The sequence below is a fragment of the Emys orbicularis genome, chromosome 9, assembly GCF_028017835.1.
Source record: "Emys orbicularis isolate rEmyOrb1 chromosome 9, rEmyOrb1.hap1, whole genome shotgun sequence".
NCBI lineage: Eukaryota > Metazoa > Chordata > Testudines > Emydidae > Emys > Emys orbicularis.
This window is the reverse complement of record NC_088691.1, coordinates 3,605,298-3,627,613: the sequence shown is the minus strand read 5'-3', so window position 1 is coordinate 3,627,613 and position 22,316 is coordinate 3,605,298. Positions and strand designations below refer to the sequence as shown.

The 22,316-nt window shown below is 42.9% G+C and overlaps 1 protein-coding gene across 1 annotated transcript in view; it reads left to right on the top strand.

The window, feature by feature from the left end:
• The window catches only part of HS6ST2 (heparan sulfate 6-O-sulfotransferase 2), a 224,008-nt gene extending 203,944 nt beyond the window's left edge, over positions 1–20,064 (top strand). Inside the window, 1 exon segment of the mRNA XM_065411061.1 lies at positions 19,365–20,064. Within this exon segment, the coding sequence (XP_065267133.1) occupies positions 19,365–20,064 (700 nt within the window).
• Positions 20,065–22,316: the final 2,252 nt, after the last annotated feature.

Genomic DNA, 22,316 nt, shown 5'->3' with positions numbered 1-22,316 from the left:
AAGGTTTTTAAAATGTTTAAGAAGCTTCATTTAAAATTAAATTAAAATGCAGAGCCCCCCGGACCGATGGCCAGGACCCAGGCAGTGTGAGTGCCACTGAAAATCAGCTCGTGTGCTGAGTTTGCCTACCCCTACACTATACAATAACAAGCTTTGTATGACACATTTGAGACAGAGTGAAAATACACAGGACTACGATGAAGATTTTTTTTAAACTTAATATATTTTGGGGTCTTTTTTTTACAAAAAGAATCTGCATTTTGTAGAGTATAATATCTATTTCCACATAGTTATTCTGGCTCCATACGTAGAATGTAAATGCTGACCTTGGCATAACAGTTGTGTTTTACAGATTACTGTAATTTCCTGAATGTCAAAACTCCAAATTTTTCTACTAAGCAAACTTTTCAGTGGCAAACTGGATTGCCTCCATAATATATCACCGTGTGCAGGAGAAATGAAATCTTTATGTACTGGATTATGAATCAATGAGGCATTAGGATTCTTGGAAGGGTGAGTGAACTCTGGAAGATGAACAACTGCCACAGTTCCATCACTGTAAACCACTGTTTATGGAGTGCAGGCTTTGGAAACCTACATCTTGCATGCCGCCCAGTTATACGGTACAAGTTGAAAACAATTCCTGCAACTGCATTTAGGTGGGGTAAATATCCTCTGATTTATAGCAAGATCCCTGGCTGTTCCCTGGCTCTTTTGCAGTAGCCGAATGGCATTTTCCTTTCTGGTTTAGGAGAAGCAATGTGCTTTTCAATAAATCTGTAAAAGGGACTGCTCTTTAGAGGGTAGATATTATCCAGATTTTGGTACTAATCCTGAGAGGTGCTGCATGCATGCAGCTCCCATTGAAATCAATGGAATTTTAGGGTATTCTTAAGCTGTGAACTCTAGGGGTAAGAATTCTCTCTTATTGTATGTTTGTACAGCGCCTAGCGCAATGGAGTAGAGAGTATGTCTACTTGTCAGCACTACAGTAATTCAAAAATCATTGGTATCTTGCAGGGCTTGGGCCTTACTTTCCAAACGCCGTATTTCACCCTCATTTACTCCCAGACAAGCCAACTAGGGTAGTTCAGGTGTAACTAAGGGCACAATTTGCCCCTGAATTCTTTGCATAGGGATACTCACAATTGGAAAATTTCTTCTCTACAGAAGAAAGATTTTGAAAAGCTCAGTCGTACCTCGCTGAGAAAAACCCTGTGTTACCAGCACTAACAGTTAGGTAACCAGATAGCAAGTGTGAAAAATTGGGACTCATGTAGGGAGGTAATAGGTGCCTGTGTAAGAGAGAGCTTTGAATACTGGGACTGTTCCTATAAAATAGGGATCCTGGTGACTTGACTATAGTCCTTGATATGTCAAGAAGGAAGCATAATATTCTGTTCTATATAGGTTCATCTGCCTGCTTCTTTTATTGCTTGGGGTTTAATTCTCTGGTCTGATTGCATGTGACACTTGGATCTAAATGTATAGTGAAATTAGGTTGTCTTGTACCTTGAAGGTTAGCGGCACATCTCTCCATTTGGAACCGGAAACCTGCCATCCTTCCCCAGGACGTCCGAATCAGGCTCTTTGGGATTGGGTTCAGCACTGAATTTGCAGATTCCCAAATGGAAGCTTGTATTTTTATCACCAAAGAAAAAAGAAATACGGCTGCAGTCACTGAATCAGTTATGTGCAAGGGGATCCACAGATATCTTAATTCAAACAGTGGTTAAAGTAATACCACTCTTGTCAATCTGCGGGGCAAATCTTTCTGACGTAAGCAGAGTGGGGGAGATGCTTGGACAATTTAACTCTCACTCTGAAAAAATTAAACTTGAACACGCATAATTTGCAAATGTTTAAATCTTTAAAGATGTGTATGTAGGCACACACACACACACACACACACACACACACACACACACACAACTAAACACAACCTTCTATTGTGTCCTGACTCAGTCCTCCATTTATAGCAAATCTTTCCTGTCCAGTAATTTCACTGCAGATGACGAGCTAGTGTAATGGCTGCTTTTGCAAAAATATCTCCCTCCTTTTTATGGGCTCTTCTGACAGTTGAATGTGTTCTTTCCCCCACTGCCAATGAACCAGGTCGCTGTCAGATGGTAGCATGCTGGCCCCCCACTAGTAGCATTTGTGGTCTCCAGTAACAGTGTGATTCATTGGACGTTAATAGAAGAAAAAACTAATGATTACTTGGAGGAAGTTTGAATTTACATTTGCTAAAGTCTTTCATTTGCAGTTCTGAAATTTACTTCTCTCCTTTTTTAATGGAGCCTCTTTGCAAGCTGCAGCTGGGCTATGAATCTCCTGTGCTCTGCTTGGAGTAGAAGTAAAGAAATCTAGTGTATGTGCTGCGTGGTTTTACAGAACTCGACAGAAAATACCAATATTTCATCTTTTTTCTTAGAATCTTTATGCTCGACCTTGCAAATAGTAGGCAAGGTGAGCAGTGTCACTCTGACGCCGTGAATTTCCACTGGGCATAGTAACAAAGGGTGGTGTTAGATAGGAGTGTATTAATTATGAGCTGCAGAAACTGAACAGAAATGGGCTTGGACTGCATTTTTAAGAGCTGCTCCTGCAATAACTTTCCCACAATCAGACATCCAGCTCAGCCTCATTTTGATTTGAGGAATGAAATGGATCCCACAGCTGAATTTAATTTAAATGCTACAATTATGATATCTTCTAATTTATGGATAACCATGTTTTACCTTAAATTTGGGGGGTTGAGGTGCCGTTTTCTGAAAATGTGTTACTAGATCATTTCTGTATTCAAAAAATAAACCTCAGGGCTGCTTCGAGGAACTTTTAAAACAGGATTTTTTTTTCCATTTTCAGCATTTGTAAAAAAGCCAGTGGGAAGAGATATTGTGGGGAATTCACATTGATGATGAGGGCTGGGCAGGAGGTTGTTTTGACAGTATTTGGGCCTGTTTCTGGTCCCCTTTACACCACTGGCACCTGATTTACACACACATCAATGAGATCAGGAACAGGCCTCTTGTTCTTTAAGGCTGCCATTCCTGTAAACCAGTCATACTTTGCTGGTTGTGCACCATTCAGCAATTAAAATACCGCTCTTCTAACACCACAGGGAGCGGTTGTCAGGAGCTCTGTGGGGATACCTCTTTCTGGCAGCCTTAGTACGCTCTACTCTCGGCTGCGTCAGACCCCTCAGGGCGGGCAACGGAGCCTCGATAATAATCTGTTCTCACAGAGCAGCTGAGACCCTGTCCTTCAGCTGCTGCTGTGATCTGCCAGAGATGTCATTAGAACAGCGTCCTCCCAGCCTCTGTCTGCAGCAGGACAGAGACACAGGCCGGAAGTTGCAAGTACAGTCTGCAAGAATGGTGCTTACCCTTTTATTTGAAATGCTATCTGGATACTGAATATACAGGGCCTTACCATAACTGTAACATGTTTGGGGGAAATGTGGTAATATGGACTCTTATTCCCAGCACAGTGTAAACCACCTAGCTAACTCCTTAGGCCCAGACCCTGTAAACTATCCTGCATAACCCTGTAAGCAAATAGGATTCCCATTTTAGAAGGTGTGAAACTGAGACCGATTAGTTATGACTTGCCCAGGGAAATGCAAATGAATCTGTAGGGATTAGAACTCGAGAATCCCATGCTCACTCCTTTTAATTATGTCTCTGGGTGATAAAATTTTTGTGAACTTATTTTTTAAATGAACATTAATTCCCACTTTCAGTAATATCCAAACAGGTGCCTTCCTATAACAGTAAGGCATCAGGGGTGTTTCTCTTTGCGGAATAATTTACAGCATTAACAAATCAAATTCTCTGTGGGTCACTATCTATGGGAATTAACCTCACCTACTGGGAGTGATAGGCTGCTTGTGTGATATAATTGAGTTTTACATCTCATTGGCATGTGGTAAGAATGATTGATTGATGTGGGAAACATACACTATTATTGGTCTCAATTGCCTGTTTACATTAGGTTTACATTCTTGGGAACTGAGGGTCAGGCATAGTTTTTAATCTGAGCTTTTAGCTTTAATGTCATATCCTGATATTTCCTAGCACAGGTTCAGAAAGCCAGTAACAGAGGTAGGTAGTAATCTCAGTTAGACTTTGTTGCTATTAGAATAGGTACGTCCACATTCCTGACCTTTTCAGTTTTCTTCACAACTTTACTATAAACTAGGCAAAGAGGAAATCCTTCACTAAATACACCCAACTGGGTTTTAGGGCAGATGGAGAGTGTAGAAAGCTGCAAGCAAAAAAGCTGTTGGTTTAGGGTTGAAGTAATTGTATGTGGTAAACAGAACAGGATTCAGTGCTGCTTATAAACAAGGATGTCTTCGTGTTGATTCGGTCAGTTGGATACTTGTCATTTAGAGCTATTCAAGGCAAAAACGTACTATCCTAAGACTATCAAGTCAACTGATTTTTATTATTGTTCTTTCTATTATAACTGAACCATAAATATGTTCATTCAGCTGCATGAGCTGTCGGGATGGGGAGAAAACATGTTAAGAGAGGCATGATCCTTGAAATACTAGATTTTGGCTGATTATGCCCTATCTAGGGTAGCGTTTCTGATGCCAAATCATCAACCACCTGATTTTTCTCACTCTGCTAAATCTTAGACTCCTGGCTCTCTCTAATTCCCATCCCTAGATTCCCCAAAGCACCACTTTAATTTCAGCCTCATGTCTCGGGAATTCTGAATTCCTGCCGGGGATTAAAGGGTCTGTAGTTCTGTCTTTCTGTCAATCAGTCCCTCTCTGCTTCACCACCCGCCCTTCAAGGAGCAAGAACATTTAAAAACTTCTTTAGTCTCGGTGGCTGTAACTCACTCTTAGAGATGGGCCAATTAATGCATTGTGAAGCCTGCGGTCTGAATTGCTGGAGGAAAAGCTCCCAAGACAGGAGACATCTACATAGCCAGACCCTCATCTAAACTGCTATTTGAAAAGGCTACAGTTTATTATACAAAACCCACCAATACTAGCGCGGCTTGCCACCGTTAAAATATTGATCCAAGTATATTTAAATATCAATTTCCAGCATCAGGCTAGAGGACTGGACAGCCTTAACCTAGCCCCGAGATTAATACCGTCCCTACATGGTTCCTGGTGGTAATACCGCAGAGAAGTTTCTTATGCTGTGTATGCAAAGGCTGCTGATTTTCCCCATCCTAATTGGACCACTGGGCAATTCTAGCTGAATTCCCCATTCCTGAAAGTATCCTTTTAGTTACGTAAAGAGCTCTCTCCCCCGGCGCATGGTCCCCTGTGCCTGAGAACATCTTCCTCAGGAGTTTTTAATAAATCACCTCTTCCCACCAGTACAGCCCCGCTCCTATTCCTACACGCACGCCGAGAACAATATGCACGTGCTCCAGGTGGCCTCGGCTGCCACATCTGTGACCTTTAATTGGGCCAACTCTTCAGGACAAGGACCATGTTGTCTTCTAGATTCGTGATGCACCCAACACAGTTGGGCCTTGTTCCTGACTGGGGCCTCTGGGCACTAACTTAATGAAAATAAGAACTCCTAATACTGCTGAGCTGTATAACGGCTCCTCTCCCACTCTCTAGCTAGGCATAGAAGCTCCATGCGGGTCAGACGGGACTGACTCGGGCAGTCCGTGAAAATAAGATACTCATCTCTCCGACCCATCCTCATATTCCGCATGACATCGCGTGACTCGCTTCCTCTTCTCCACGTGCTACCTTGCTCTTGTTTCCGCCCTCTGAGGCGTGATAGACACTTTGCTCATATCCTGATTGCTGACCGCATGCCTTTCATGTCCATTTGCCTGCCACTAGCTCTGGGGCTTGCTTACCTGTCTGCTGAGAACGCCAAGCAATTCTCAGATCTTCTCAAATGCTTGGCTCTCCACGCTCCAGACTAGCAAGAAGGTGTAATCCAATCTAAAGGTGTGGAAAGTCCTGCAGCTGCCACCTCTCTTCCTGGGGATTTCCCTCCCTGATGGGGGTCCCTGCCAGAGAATATTCCCCAGACTGCACCTTCTGTCTAACATGCGCTATTCTGTTTCTTATAGTCTGTGATTTCCCCCTCACTCCTCCCATGTATTTGAGGATGGGTGGAATTAACCATGGGGGGGGGAGGGGACACAGTTTTTATTTTCTCTGCTGTTTCTTTATCTCCCTTGTCTTCCTGACCTGCTGTATTCGCAGTGTAACAAGCAGGGTGGTGACTGCACTCGCCAAAGGGCTGGGTCTGGAAAAAGCTGTGGCAACATCCACAAAAGGGAGAAGACAGCTGTGTTAGTTGGTACCGAAACCCCACTTCAGTCCAATGAAAAGAAAAAGGCTGGAGAACATGCCTGTGGCCCACCATACTGCAATTTGCCATTTTAGGTGCTTTAACTTCTTTTCCAGTAACCCACGGGGAAGGGTCTCTAGCTCCCCACTCACTGATGCAGACTTGGATGGCTGTAACGGATAGTGGATGCTTAGCTCTCCGCTTCGGTCTCCGAACTTCTTAGCTCATAGCTCTATCAAGCGAGGCTCAGGTTTCCAAGCTGAAAGGCCTTGTATCCTTTATCGGATGGCAGCTGACACCGGATGACCTCTAGTCTTTCTTTACCTCAAAGAGCTATTAAGCAGCTCGGCAGCCCTCTCTCCTTTGTCAGGGATCAATACTCTTCTGTGCTGGCACCAACAGGACTTTTGACCTGATGGGGCTTAAATGCACAGAGCCAAATTCAGCTGTGGGGTAACCCTGTGGACTTCATTAGCGTATACAGCAAAGCCACGCCAGCGGTTTCTGCACGGGGCTTTGCTTAGAGCACTGCCTATAAAGAGAGGGCTAAATCCAACCCTGCAGCTCCGTGGAAGCCAACAGAGTTGTTCCTGCTTTCCCTGGAGCTGAATTTGCCCAACTGTCCTCGCGTGGTGGAGTCTCTCAGCAGATCTCTTCCTTCCAATGGAAGAGAAGCTGTTGGCATGTCAGGAGCACTAAACCTTGCCCAAGCACTATGCCAATAAGTTGAACCATAACCCTTTCCTCACCAGCATCCAGATGGTAATACTCACTCATGTCACAAAATCAGGCAACTGTGGCACAGATGAGGAGTGGCTTAAGTCTGTGGAATTTGGATTGATTCTCTTAAGCAAAGTAACCAGCTGCTCAGTCCCTACTTAGCAAAGCACTTAAGCCCATGGTGACGTCCCACAGCAGTGAACAGGGGATAGACCATGCTTTGTTGAAGAGGGATGGGCTCCTGGATCAGGGCCCTGGAGATTATAGTGAGTAGTAACTTGTCATTTTCTGTGTAGTGTTTTGAGTCCATCTGCTTTTCAAGAGACTGCGCTCATTAGCTTTAGCTAGGAACATAATGGCTTAGGGGTTTATTCCGCGCACGCACACACTCTCTTTCAGATTTGCACACTCGTTCCATTTCTATTTCTGTATTTATTTTAAAAGTTTAGCAAAAATATATATTTTTTCAAACTGTAAATTAAGAGGATTCTGAGTCAGCCCTGGCCTCCTCCCGCCCCCCCTCCCCCCTCGATTCCATCTCTCTGGACCGAGGTGGAGCAGGGGGATGTAGACGGAATCTGTGACCACAGACTCTTCTTTCAGAATGCAGCAGATTGGTTTAATCTCAACAAATTTCTTAGAAAAATGTGTCCTTTTGAATTTTTCTTTGTTTTTATAAGATTGTGCCTGGGAGATAGTGGGGCTTTTCCAGTTTTCCTGTGAGATAATCATTATTCAAGCAGCAGTCTTTTTACAGCCGAAGGTCGGCCATTGCACTGACAGCCAGCACTGCCTTTGCGCTGTCATTCTTCTATCTCCTTCTAGGAGAAAGAAGTCAGCCCGTGGCTACACTGTTCTCACACACAGGCATGAGTCCTCTCCTTCCTCTGCATTGGTTCAAAGCCGCTGGCACCAGGCAGGGTCTGCATAGCAGAGAAAGGAGCTGCATGCTTTAAGGCAGGAGAAGCTATATGGCTGAGTCCCATCCAACTCATTAAAATATTAGTAATATATGCCTGGGGCTCAGAGTGTGATAGTGCAGAAACACAGATGGCGAATGCTTTGCTAGCGTCGAGGGAGGACTGCGCACCGCATCTCCTTTTCGTTAAGTGTCAGTGTCTGCGTACCGACATCCTGGGTTTCAAAAGTCTTTGTCATTTAACCCCCAGGTGGGGTCGACAGCCCTGGCGATGGCAGTTATCTGTTTATCCACAGCATGGGTACGGCATCCATGTAGCAGTCAGCTTCCTCATACCACTTAGCCGACATTCGCCACAGTGGCTTGACTTGACGAGGCCCCCGCGCCGTGAGAGAGACGTCAAGTCTTCAGGTCCATGCAGCATAAAATCATGAGGTGATTTCCCCTGAAAAAAATCCTCACCGTTAATCTGCATGGGTCCCTGCATGTGATGTTTTAGGCATCACTTTTTTTTCCCCTTGAGTTTCTCCAACTTTATCTCTGTGGCAGACAGTAAGCAGTAGCCAGAGTCCACATGGCAACTGTGGGAAAGGTTGACTTTTCTGCCCCCAGACCACTCCTTCACAGCAGTGGCTGCAGAATGCTCCATCCCCCTTAGGGACCCACAGCAGCCGGTGCCTCTCTGTGAATCCCCCGCTGGGAGCACTCACCCAGCGGTGACTCTGGAGCGCCTCCTTCCCCAGTTATTACAGGGAATGGGCCAGATCCTCAGCTGGGGTAAATCAGTGTCGCTCCATTGTCTTCAATGCTGCTGGACCAGTTTACACTAGCTGAGGGTCTGTCCCATTGTCTTCTGCCAGGTGAGAGAACAAACACCCAGCTGCTGCCCTGTGAGGCAGTAGGGATGGCCTAAGGTTTTACGTATCACAATACAATGGCCCTGTCCCGCCTTGTCTGAGTGACCATCCTATGACCGCAGCCCTCTGTGCACCTGCAAAGCTCACCCTGGCCACCCTCTACCAGCCTGCGACCCCACCCCCACCCAGGCAGTGATGTCCCCCCACCACACAAACGCAAATTACATCTGCTTTTTGGCTTCTCGTGAGGCCTCTGATTGCCTCAGCCAGCGAGAGAGGGGTTGTAAAGCAGGATTTCCCAACCAGGGGAGAGCACTTAGATTTGCTGGGGCTGGACTAGAATGGGAATGTAGACGGGGAATCATGGCAGGTCTGTGGGTCCTGTTAAGGCCTGGTGGGCTCAGGCTGCCACAGCAGTCTCTTTTTCGAAGAGCTATGAGGCGGGTTGAGTTTACCAGGCTTTACCGGTGTCTGCAAGGCGCTGAAGTGCTGCTGGGAGACATAAGTGAATCACAGCCCGGCAGAGATTCAGAGCCATGTTTCTTTTCTCAGCCATACTGGTGTAAATGCAGAGTATCTCTGCAGCGAGCTGGTCCCAACAGTGAAGTAAATAAAGCGGATGTTTCTCAACAAACACAAAATGAGAGCTGCTGTATAATGGGGCAGACGCGCTCAAGCGAGGGTGGCTCTGACACAAGTGGAGTTGCACCGGGTTTCCAGCCATGTAGCTGAGTGCACAGGTCAATGGGTCTTTACTTTTCTTTATCTTTTTCCAGGACTCCGGTAAAACGTTTTGGTTTAACGACAGCAATGGGTCTTTGGCCTGCTGCTCTCTCACTGCTATTGAAGGCTGGTATCAGTGTACCTGCTGCAATCACTGTTTCCACTAGCGCCTCTTAGACTGAACACACAGATTCCTGAGGTGTGGCCAGCATCTTATCAGCCGGCTTCAGAAATCTTTGAGTAGTTGCACTGATAATCCTGCGCAGGGCCAGGGAGACCTGGCTTGTCGTTGCCAGGTGGTGGTGAGTCACAGGGGCGATAGAGATAAGGTGTATGTTGAGAGGAAATAAGAGCTGGCTTAGAACTTTCACGCGAAACTAAAGCTGGACTCCTAACATTTTCAATAAACTTTACTGTTCATCGTAACAAGCTAGCTGGGCTTCCTGGCTCCGTCCATCAGTGGAAGCATCCAAATACCAAGAGAGGTTGGTTGTGCCGTCTTTTCAGCCAGCGCAGAGCTATTTATGATTGTTTATTTCTTTGTATTGTGGTAGCATGTCAAGGTAGCGAGTATCAGGGCTGCTTTATGTGCGCTGCACAAATGTGAAATAAGACAGAGCCTGTCCCGAAGCACTAACATTGCACAAGAGTTTGTTTATCATGTGATTTCTATCCCAGTGCTGCAGACTCCAGCAGTCTGAATAAGCATCCAAACTAATGCATGTTGATCTGAACTCAGCCTCCAAATCTGTGGTAGGTCCATCTATGATAAGATGTAGTGTGTGAATAATTCACTGACTCAAGAAAATGAACTGGCTTAACCTTGAAATAATGTGATAAGCAGAGCAGTTGATGCTGAATTGGCTCTCTCTACACTATTAAACCATTCAGCCCCCCACTTTACTCCAGGGTGGAATTGCGCCCAGGGAGTTATCAAGAGCAAATGAATGTCAAACCCATCTCTTGGTACTTGATAGCTTCAGGGTCAGCCTTGTTCCTAGGCTGCCTGTGAGCTTCTTTTGTTCTTTGTTTCATACTCATCCAAGCTATAGCTTCTGGACACCTGTTGTTACGATGAGCGTAGCTTTCTTTCTGGAGTTGGAGGGAGGCGTCATAGTGAGAAAGGATCTGTGCTTTGCCTGCACGTACATCATTGCAGCTCAGAGTTTGGGCAGGAGCTCGGTGCTCTTGTCGAGATTAGCAAAAGGAACAAGCTGTTGCATGCAGTACTAAAAATAATTACAAAGCACTGACACGTCTTACTAGTTATAGCAGATCATTCTCAGACACCAAGGTCAAATCCATCTCTGGTAGAGGGATGGAGTAAAAAGGTTTAACTTCAACAAAAGGAGCTTGTGGCTAACCCAGATATAATTTCTTTTTGCAGTGAAGTTTTCGCATCCAAACTAGGGTTTCGAAATAATCTGCAGAATACTTAAGATTGGGTCCAGTTGCTGTTTAACAAAGTGACCTTCCATGCCCATGTCTTCAATGGATGATGCAACTGGGAAATCCAGGCTTCGGGAAGAGTGTGCATGCAGGACCATATGTAAGAGAAAAACTAGGTAGAGATAAGCAAGAAACTGGATAGAGATGTGCACAGTGCAGCTTAGGCCAAAAATACCATTCCCTCTGAGCAAACATTTGGAGTTCCCTTCTGCAGACAGATAACCCTCACGTTTCCTGACTCTGCAGATGTTCAACAAAACTCTAAACACTTCAGGGTTCCATATTTCAATCCTTATGTTTGGACATATTTCCCCAAAACGAATTTAATGTTTACTGGTTTTTTTTATTTGGCCTTTTTCACTTACAATAATGATATTAGCTAACATTAAATACATCTGTTGTTCCTCAAACAAGGCATTTTCCTGTGATAGGAAGATAGTTAGCAAAAAAACAAACCCGAAAAATCTGTTGACTTAATTTTACAGAAAAACTAAACAAAAAAAAATTAGTAACATTTTTAATTGTAAATGTTCTCAGTTTTTTTGTTTATCAGAAATGGTTTTGATGAAATATAATTCACAACCATTTTCAAATCCTACAAATTGGAATCAACTTTGAGTTTGAAATTTTTCCACCATTTAAAAAAAAATACATTTTTTTGGCCAACCCTATAGAGGGGGTGCTGATGTCAGGGTGTCCCCCTGCCCCTGTACCCCATCTCCACAGAGCAGGGGAGAGGGGACAGCCTGGCTCAGGACTTGGAACAGGAGAGAGCTGCTGGGTCTGAGGTTTGAACCAGCCTTCCCGGTGAGTGCCTTAAAGAGACAGCGCACGGTCTCTGAGACTTCCCCAGCAGCCAGCACACACTGTTTGTCTGTCTCTCTCCTCCTCCCCCCCCCCCCCCCCGCATGCCCATGTACCCCATCTCTGCAGAGCAGGGGAGGGGAGACAGGGCTCAGGAGAGCTTTGTGAGTGCCTTAAAGAGACAGCACACGGCATCTCTCAAACTTCCCTAGCAGCCAGTGCATGCACAGTCTCTCTCTCTCTCTCTCTCTCTCACTCACTCACTCACTCACTCACACTCACACTCACACACAGTCTCTGTGTCACACATACTTGCTCTTTCACACTCACCTCCCAGCACATACTTGTGTTGTTGTTTTTGTTACTTCTTGCTACTTCCTGCAATGCGCACATATTCTCTGTAATTTTATTCTTTCAAAGTGTGTTATTTCAGTTTTTTGACTGGTCTCTGCATTTCATAATTTTTATTTCTCTTACACTTAAATTTAATTCTTTGAGTAGTGAGTTCTAAAATGCCTAACCTGTCCTGGCTGGAGTAAATATCCCTATGATAACTTCTTAAAAATATATATTATAGCTAGGTTTTTTGTTTCTACTGGTGGCGCACATCGGCACATACTTCGGCCAAAACACAGTGTTTTAGGTAAAATATAAAACAGGTTTATTAACTACAGAGAGACAGATTTTAAGTGATTATAAGCAGCAGTCATAGAGATCAACGTTGGTTACTTAAGAAATAAAAATAAATTTGCAGCCTAAGTTCTACAAACTAAGCAGGATTTGAATCAAACAGTCTCTCACCCTGACAGATGGTACATGCCAGGTAACAGTTCCTCACTACACAGGCTGGGACTACCTTCCAGCCTGGGACCAGCCCTTCCCCAGTTCAAAGTCTTTGTCCTCCAGATGTTCCTCCAGGTGTTGGGGGGAGAGGGGGAGGGGGAAGCCAAGTGATGATGGCACTTCCCCTCTTTTATATTTTCTTCCAACTTGCTAGAAAGATCCCTGCTGTGACGTGGGGGTTAGGCAGCCCCCATTGGACAGGCAGTCTCCATTGCATATGTGCTCTCTCTGAGAAGTCTCTGGGATGGCCATTGGGAGAGTGGATTCCCTTTAATGGCCCATCAGCACCTGTCTGGCTGGTCCTTTGTTGCAATTGAAAGGTTGGCTGTGGGTGTCTCTCAACCTCACAGCATATTTCAGTAACACGCATTCATAACTTCACATACAATGATAGTACATACAATCCAACAGGTTGTTATTGTTCAGCAGATCAAGACTTGCAGAATGATACCTCACAAGGCATACTTTGTACAAAACATCGTAATCCTATCACAGTGGTGAATGTGGGGGCTCCAGGGTGCTAATGTGAGGTACACAGTATCACAGGCGGCTTCTAGAGAAAAGTCCCTCCCATCATTGAAAAGGGCAATATGATTGGTTGGCTGCACTTTGGGTGTGTGATTTGAAGACTAACTTCATTCTTGCTGTAACTCATGAATGTGTTTGATTATATTCAGTGACACCAAAAATTAGCAAAACTATTTTCCTCTGTGCTGTTGCAAGGACTTTGGTTAAGTTCTGGAAGTATTAACTGTTTCAGAGGGATGACGTTGTGACTGAGGCTTCTGGAACTTACTTTACTTTAAACAGGTGAAAGCCTGCCAAAGAATAGTGGTACTAACTGCATAATGCCAAAATCTTCCTCCCGCTCCGCTTCAGAAATCAGATGCTGTTTTGCTCTCCCTATGGCCTTTTGCTTTACTTGTTGATTTTTTTTTTTTGTTTCTGTAAATTTTTATTTTATTTTTATCCCTCTTTTTAAATGTATATTTTACATAAGGAGAGAATATCATGGCTCATGCTTTTTCTCTGGGCTTCTAATGTGCTTACTCTGCGTTAGACTTTTTTTCGATCTAGCCACAGACAATTGTCTGTAAAACAATGACACCTAGTGGTTTTTCTTCTGAAGGAAACAATACGAAATAAGGGTTTAGCTGCTGTTTAGCAAGTGGTACCGTTAGAATCTAAGGAGCAAATTAATATCCCACATGCTGATAGCGGCAAGGATGATAGTAGGAAAGATGACAACATTATAGTCTGTTGTGGTGATGGAAAAAAATCTGTAGTGAGGCTGGAATTGGAGAGTTATGGAGTGATTGCTCCTGTTTGTTCAGCTCTTAAGGAACAGAATTCCATGACATTAAAGCTTGTTTACTTAAATAACTCCTTCATTTTCTTAAACAGATCACTCTGGAAATGTCGTTCTGGTGTCTTTACTGACCACCATGTACCAAACACTATTGAAAGAAAGTGCAGACACTTCTGTGGCCGGGTGTGGTTATGGGCATAAACTGCTGAAAGTGAAAAACATTGTTTAGCACGGTGTATTTTAATTTGCAATCCATAGCATTTTCTTAACACTATATATTACTTGAATTTAGAATATGGATTCAGTATGTAAAAAAGCTGAAATGCCCATACATTTTTACTATAAAATCTGGTGTTTGCAGTAGTGTTATAGTCTGTTGGTCCCAGGATATTAGGGAGAAAAGGTAGGTGAGGTAATATCTTTTATTGCACAAACTTCTGTTTGCGAAAGAGACAAGCTTTCGAGCTACACAGAGCCCTTTTTTGTGCTAAACCCTGTTCAGAAGAAGAGCTCTCAGTAGCTCAAATGCTTGTCTCTTTCACCAACAGAAGTCGGTCCAATAGAAGTTATTACCTCATCTACGTTGTCTCTCTACTATAAAGTATGACATTCCATTTTTACTGCAAGATGCTTTACAATATTTATATATTTTCTCTCTCATATCCTGGAACCTCTTTCCAGACACAGGAAGCAATACATCATTGCCATTCATTCGTGTCTATGCTTGTTCCTCCATTAAGCCCAGGTTGGTCATGTCCCCGTGTATGGTGTCCTACCACCTAGTCAATTGTTGACATCTAGTTTGGACTGACCTTGTTTGTGCTTGCATTATTTTCTTTGGCATCCTATCATCTGTTTGTCTTTTGCAGTGTCTTCACCATCAAAATCTTTTCAATTGTAGCCAATCCCATGCCCTGATTTCACATCCTATGCTCCTAACTTTTTCATTTGTTTAAAATTGTTCCACTTTACACCTACCATCTTTCAAAGAACTATCTTCTCTACTGCCTCCAGTCTTCTGATGCAGTCATTTAATGCAGCTGCTTCCAGATCGTAGAGTAATACTGTTACTAGATTGGTGTGATAAATTTTCACTTTGGTACTAAACGTAATGTTTTCATCAGGTCATAATTTCATCAATTTCTGTGGAGCACTTGTAGCTAAGGCACATCTCCTTTTATACTTGTCCTTGATGGAACTGTTGGCACTGATCAAGCTTCCTAGATACACATAAGATTCTATTTGTTCTATGGATTCACCATTGCTACATTTCAACACTTCATCTGTTATCCCTTTTCCAAGATGCAACCACTTCATCATCTTGGCATTTATTGTAAGTCCAAGTTGACTACACCAATTTTCCAAGGTAGCGAAGAGTATCATCATTAATTCCAGCGTGACTGCCAGATGTATGATGTCACCTGCATCAACTAAAGAGCTTAACTCTCGATCATCCAATGTCATGGCCTCCAACTAGTCTAACATTCTTAATGTCCGGCTTAAGAACGTGATAAAAAGCAGTGGTGATTTTATGCCCCCGAACTTTGACTTGAACCAGTTGCTACATTTCCCACCAATCCTTATGGTACTGCAGGAGTCATTGCGGTTATCTTATCTGGAACTCCATATGCTTTTGCTACTTTCCATAAAGAATCCTGCCAAACCAAATCAACTGTCTTTGTGAAGCCAATGAAAACAGCCAACATCTTTAATCCCCATTTTGACTTTTTCCCCCCTCAACTGTCAGAGTGTGAATATCTGATCAATGCAACTTTGCCCTTGTCTGAAGCTGCCTACTACTGCCTCTAAACTGGCCTTAATTTGTTGACAGTTTATTTATTGACATGATTTTTCCTGGTACTGCCAATAAGCTTATACCTCTAACTATTCAGATCGTCAGGATCTCCTGTCTTCAAGATTGGTACAATATTGTCTTTGGCAAGTCAGCTGGTACCTTCTTGTATTTTTTTTTCTAATACTTGCTGGCTTTTAGCAGTTTAGCTGTTATATTGTCCATTCCTGCAGATTTTCCATTTTTAACTGTTTTATTTATATATATAAACAAACACTTTTCAGTAAACGTCATATTTTATAGTAATGTGTGTCTAGGTGTACGTGCGTGTATATACACAGTATTCGTATTTTTATAAATTTGGGGTTCTCTGGTTTAATAGTAGAACCCACCGTTGACCATTGCCCATACCCATTGCCTGCTGTGCTATGCCTAGATCATCCTTCAGGCTAGATGACTCCCTCTGGAGCCGTCACTCCCACCCCTAACTCAGCCAGAGAGGATGACTGCAGAATAAGACGTGGTATTCCTTACCCCCATGGGTCCACTGACGCATACAAAAATGTGCCTTTTCCCTGATCTGGAGGGACACACACTCTATGCATCCGAAGAAGTGAGGTTTTTACCCATGAAAGCTTATGCCCAAATAAATCTGTTAGTCTTTAAGGTGCCACCAGACTCCTTGTTGTTTTTGTAGATACAGACTAACACGGCGACCCCCTGATACTTACCCCCATGGCTGGTGCTCCAACCCGTGCCAGAGATTGCACTAACCACAACTCCCTAATTACTCATTGATTGGCTTTAGAAAAGGCTTAGTCTGAAGACCACTAGGCAGTGTTACCTTTTACCCGTTTCACACCGAGGCCCATTGGAGATGCCCTTTCCAACAAGCATTCCTGCTGCTGGGGAACTTTTGTGGACATGTCCCTGGCTGAAGTTCTGCGGACCAGAAACCCTGGGAATTGTTCAGTACATACAGGCTGTATGATTGTGTTGCCTTTGCTCGTTTGTCCCCCTGGTTTAGGCAAATAAAAAGCAAAAGGCATAAAACAGAGTAAATGTTTGACGGGAAGGACACCATCCGTTAAGTAAAAGATTATTTACCTTGGCTGCAACCCAGATTGAATCCGAGCTTGCTACAGGAGTCTTTACGCAGCCCCTCAGTGTCTACGCAGTGCACGCCGCGTTACTGTATGAAAAGAGGCCTGGTCTGCAGTTCCTCTTTGTGTGTCTATTATAAAGTGCTCCCCCTCTGCTGTTATCGCTGACATCTCCGTACATATGTTTACACTGTGCGTAGCTTGTCCCTGAGGCATCACAGCTTAAATCCAGCTCTGTGCACTTCCATGAGGGCAATGACACATCCATCATGAGCGAACTAGAAAAATCTCTCTTCCCACTCGGTTTTAAAGTGCACTGTAGATAAAGTCTCCTGTAAATTCAGCCGGTAGCACTTTGCTGCTGCTGCTGTTACAGCGCAGCACATCAAACTGCTCTTTCGTGCGATTTACACCATTCTTGTTAGTACTTAACAAAATATATGTTTAAGCAGGAGCTTGTGCTTCTTATGCACCATTTTTTTTCTATGCATATTCATTACGATGATGCTCGAGACAGAAACCCGTGCTCCAGCCGGAAATCCTTTTGCTATAAAATCATATTGTAATGCATCATTTAATTTCCTGTTATTTACTTATCTTTCCTGTTTGCTTTTTGTGCACTGGTATCAGACAAAAAAAATAAATAAAGCCGGGATTGTGCAGTGACTCATCTATTGAAGTCCTGATTGTCGGCTCATTTCACTTCAGTTAGATTAAGGGCTGGTGAGAACACACCTGCTTGTCTTGATTGAGGAAAGGAGCCAGGTTGTTTCTCCTTAGGGGCCTAATCTTTTAATGAAAGATTCATACTACTGGGCTCTCAGGGTCCGTTGGGAAATGTAGTCCAAGGCAGCATCTTGTGGACTATAACTTACAGTATCAGAAGATTAGAGAGACAAGGTGGGTGACATTATATCTTTTATTGGACCAATTTCTGTTGGTGAGAGAGCTACGCTTTCGAACTACACAGAGCTCTTCTTTCACTCTGTGTGGTTTGAAAGCTTGTCTCTCTCACCAACAGAAGTAGATAAAATAAAATAAAAAATAAAAGATATAACCTCACTCACCTTGTGTCTCTAATATCCTGGGACTAACACGGCTACAGCTGCCCTGCATAGTACCAGAAGATGTCACTGTAGTACAAGGAACACGTTTATTTGAATTGAAAATATATGGTGTATTAGTCTGTCACGGATATATAGTTACTTGAGTTGAATGAATGACCAGCACTCAGCCAGAGCAAATGAGAGTGAGGGCACTCGTCATTAAAGAAAAAAGTAAATGACTAAAAACTAAAACTTAATTTAACGTTCTCCCCAAGCTGCATGTTTGTAATGATCCCAAACACATTTTCACTTGTGCAAACACTGAATATTGCATTTTGCTGGTAACATGGATGGTGCCAGATTCTGTCTGGGGACCCCAGGTGATCCTGTTAATCAGTGAGATTCCATAATGGGGATTGGTCAGTGAAGGGTCTGACCCATCATCTCCAGTGATGGCCCCTCAGAAGGTTTGGACGTTGGGCTTAGACAAGCCCCAAAGCCTTTTCGGTTCTTTTCTGACCATGCTGGAATCACCCTTTTGTTTTCCCATCCCCTCCCAGTGTGCCGTTAGGCTCTGGCTGGCTCCTGGCATCAAATTTCACAATTACCAGGGTTTCCTCACATCGGAAAATCCAGGCCCAAGAATGCATTGCTCCCACCCTCCCCTGAGATTGGGCCATCGGAAGGCAGCACAAGCCCCATTGAAAATGACAGACCCCCAGGAAGGGGTTCAGTACAGGCAGCATAAGGCCTTTTAGAGGTTAGGGAAGCACATTTTTCTCCAGGACTGAACGAAGATGATTTGGGCTGAGGGTCTGACCAGTTCTTACTTAGTCCTGTCAGCTCCCCAATGCCTCTGAAACTGATGAATATAACCATGTTAAGTCCGGTCAGCATTAGGAGCAGTTGAGAACTCGGGGAGGCGTGCCCGAGAACGGTTCCTGTAGCTCTGTGCATAAGGGAAGTACACCTGCTGCTACACCCCTTCCTGGAGTAGAGCACGCTGGGCTGCCATCTTGAATTGACATGGCAGTGAAAACTCAAGAGTCACCAGAGTCTTGTCTACGCTAAGGCTCCCACCAATGGCAGCACCAGTGGCAATTTGTTTGGTAACGTTCCCCAGTGTAGACACAGCCATAGCAAAGCGTGTCCCTCCAGATCAGGGAAAAGGCACATTTTTGTATGTGTCAGTGGACAATGAAAAGGAATTTAGTTTCCGGGCTATCAAGCACTGTTAGTAAAGTCAAAATAAATTATATTTTCAGTTTATACTTTGCCTGTAAATGCAAATCTCACAGTAAGCAGGGAGATTAGGTGCAGAGAAGATATGCCCTATAGCTGTTATATTCCCCTCAGGGATTTAGGTACATTATATTTTCACTAGAGTTTCTAAAGCTTATTAACTAAGCTTATCCAAACATCCATAGATTGTGACTGCTAAAGCAATGTATGCCAGAGATCTACCTGGTTAAACACACTTTGCCTTTTCTTTTCTCCCCTTCCCAGGAACTTTTACTATATTACAATCCTGCGCGACCCTGTGTCCCGATATTTGAGTGAATGGAGACATGTCCAGAGAGGAGCAACGTGGAAGGCTTCCTTACACGTGTGTGATGGAAGATCTCCAACTACTGAAGAGTTACCCAGTTGTTACACAGGGGACGACTGGTCAGGCTGTTCCCTTAAGGAATTTATGGATTGTCCGTACAATCTAGCCAATAATCGGCAGGTCCGCATGCTGTCTGACCTAAGCTTGGTTGGATGTTACAACTTGTCTGTCATGCCAGAAGAGCAAAGAAATAAGGTTCTTCTAGACAGTGCAAAAGAGAACCTGAAACGTATGGCTTTCTTTGGCCTTACGGAGTTTCAAAGGAAGACTCAGTATCTGTTTGAAAAAACTTTTAACATGAACTTCATCGCGCCGTTCACACAGTACAATAGCACAAGGGCCTCTAGTGTGGAAATAGACGAGCAGACTCAAAAACACATCGAGACCCTCAATTTTTTAGACATGGAGTTGTATGATTATGCAAAAGACCTTTTTTTGCAAAGGTATCAGTACATGCGACAGAAAGAACACCAAGAAGCCAGGCGGAAGCGCCAAGAGCAACGGAAGATCCTGAAGGCAAAACAAGCCCACAATAAAGAACAGAGTGATGATAATTCAACTACTGATTACATAGGGAATGTGGAACGGTGGCGATAATGGGGACTGAAATCTTTTAAGTTAGACTAGTTGAATACCATAAACAAAAACCATACAACTCATAGACGACAATGTTAGTCCAAACAAATTACACTTCTTAAATATTTGAAGCAAAAGAGGTTAAAATGTTGCCTTTGCAGTTGCCTTTGCATTAAATGTTGTACTGTATGTGGAAAACTTAACCTTACTGTGTAATTAAATTGTCCTTTTTAGGTTTGTTGGATTATTTATGAAACACAAGCCAGGTAGGCTCTCCGGAAATTGTTGCTTGGACATTTAAAAAAAAAAAATCCTTAAATTAGTTCTCAGTATGAAATGGGGTGTTGGAAATGTGACGTGATGCACTGTTAAACCTCCCTCGGAAGCAAATTGATTTTCTAGTAATGAGCATTTAACACACGAACACAATAAAGCATCCCTGCAAAACCTTTCCTCTTTGATTTTTTTTTAATTTTAATTATGTATTTCTAACGCCCCCAACTGCTTGCGATATTTACCAAATTACAAGACAGTGAAACGAACAATAAAGGTTTAGAAGAAAAAAATTGACTCCTTTTGTGTATAATATTGGCTTTTAAAAAAATAGAAGTAATTTGACTAGTTATATAAATATTTAATATTTTAAACTTTTTCTACCTACTGCAAAGAGTTTTAAGCTTGGTCTATCTCACATTAAAAAAGCAACACTACACTTTTCTGAACTGAAAGTCAATGTTAAGGACACTATTTTCAGAATTTTTCAGGGCGCTATAATTTTAAACATTCTGGAAAAATTATGTCACATCTTCATGTTTCATGATATCTTCTCAAAATTATACTCTTATAATAGTATCCAGTTTTAACAGTTTTTCTTATACATTGGAATACATGTTGCATTTACCACATGCTGAATATTTGGTGATTTAAGACAGGAGAGTCTTTCTAAGAAATTATCTTGTGAATGTTTGTATAGTGTCTGTCTAAAAAACAAACAAACAAAAAAACCCATCTCTAATCCTGGCAACATTTTTCAAATAATTGCTTTGGTTATTCGTGACCAATTGGAGGTGAAGTAGATTTACACTTGAATTATGATTTGCTTTTGGTAAATCTTAACTGCAGAATGTAAAAATCAGACTCTTTTTTCTAATGCTTTAGAGCCCTTTTTAGTGCTGACAGATTGTAGACAATTATAAGAGATTGCAACAAATATGAGTATATAGCCATAGTTATACAGTAAAAGAAGGTTGTGCGGTAAAATGGGATGAGTACCTAACCCAAGAAAGAGTATTCCCGAGGCTCTAGATTTAGAGATTATTCTGAAAGTACTCCTGTCAGGCAGTCTCATCCAGAGCAGATCTCGAGGATGCCTTTTGCTGGCAATAACACTTAGATCATTTAACTTGAAAGCAACAGGGTGATAACGTGAGGGGTAAGGACAAGAAATGTGATTTGATCGTACAAATCTCTATGCAAAACAACTGTAAAGATTCCAGTTATAAATTAGGCAAGTTTAGAAATTTTATATGTAGCCCACCATGCTCTCAAGCATTGTACTAACTGGCAATTTCAATTAATGTGCTTGTTATATTTTGTGTAGACTTGTGTTAACTTGACTGGCCCCCTTGTTATTGGTGAGTGAGGGAAGCTATCCACACATGGCCTTCCTTGTTCCAATATGTATGATGCTTACAATGCTCATTTCCACTATATCCTTTCATCTGTAATGGTAAATGCACAGGTAGGGCAGCAGGAGGCATACAAATTAGAAGGCTTTAAAACGCACATCGATGGCTCCATGCCTAAGTTGTCTAAAGCTCCTGTTACATCAGACATTCTGGTGGTGGTGCTGACGGGGAAAACTGGAAAAGAATAAAATGAATTATCTTAGCAATGTGGGAAATAAAATAACTTCATGTGCTGTGCATTCTTTCTAACGAGAAGTCCATTCGCCAATATGGTGTCTCCACTGTATTTTGGTTTTTATGGGGGAAAATAAGCCACTCTTAAAACTGAAAGGCATTGCTGTAAACAGGACTTAAAGCCAAGCCAGTTGGAAGGCCTGTTGCAGAAGATGCATTTTGTTTTTATGCTGTGGCGTGCATGGTTTACAAAGACTAGTTGCATTTTCTTTGTGTATACTGTTTATTGTATATAGGGGATGTATGAATATAAGGATATAAGGTTTTGTCATAAACATATAAATTCTACTGGTTTCCACTGTAGACTGCTGTCTTATTGTGTAGATTTACAAACCGATCCACTGACTTTGA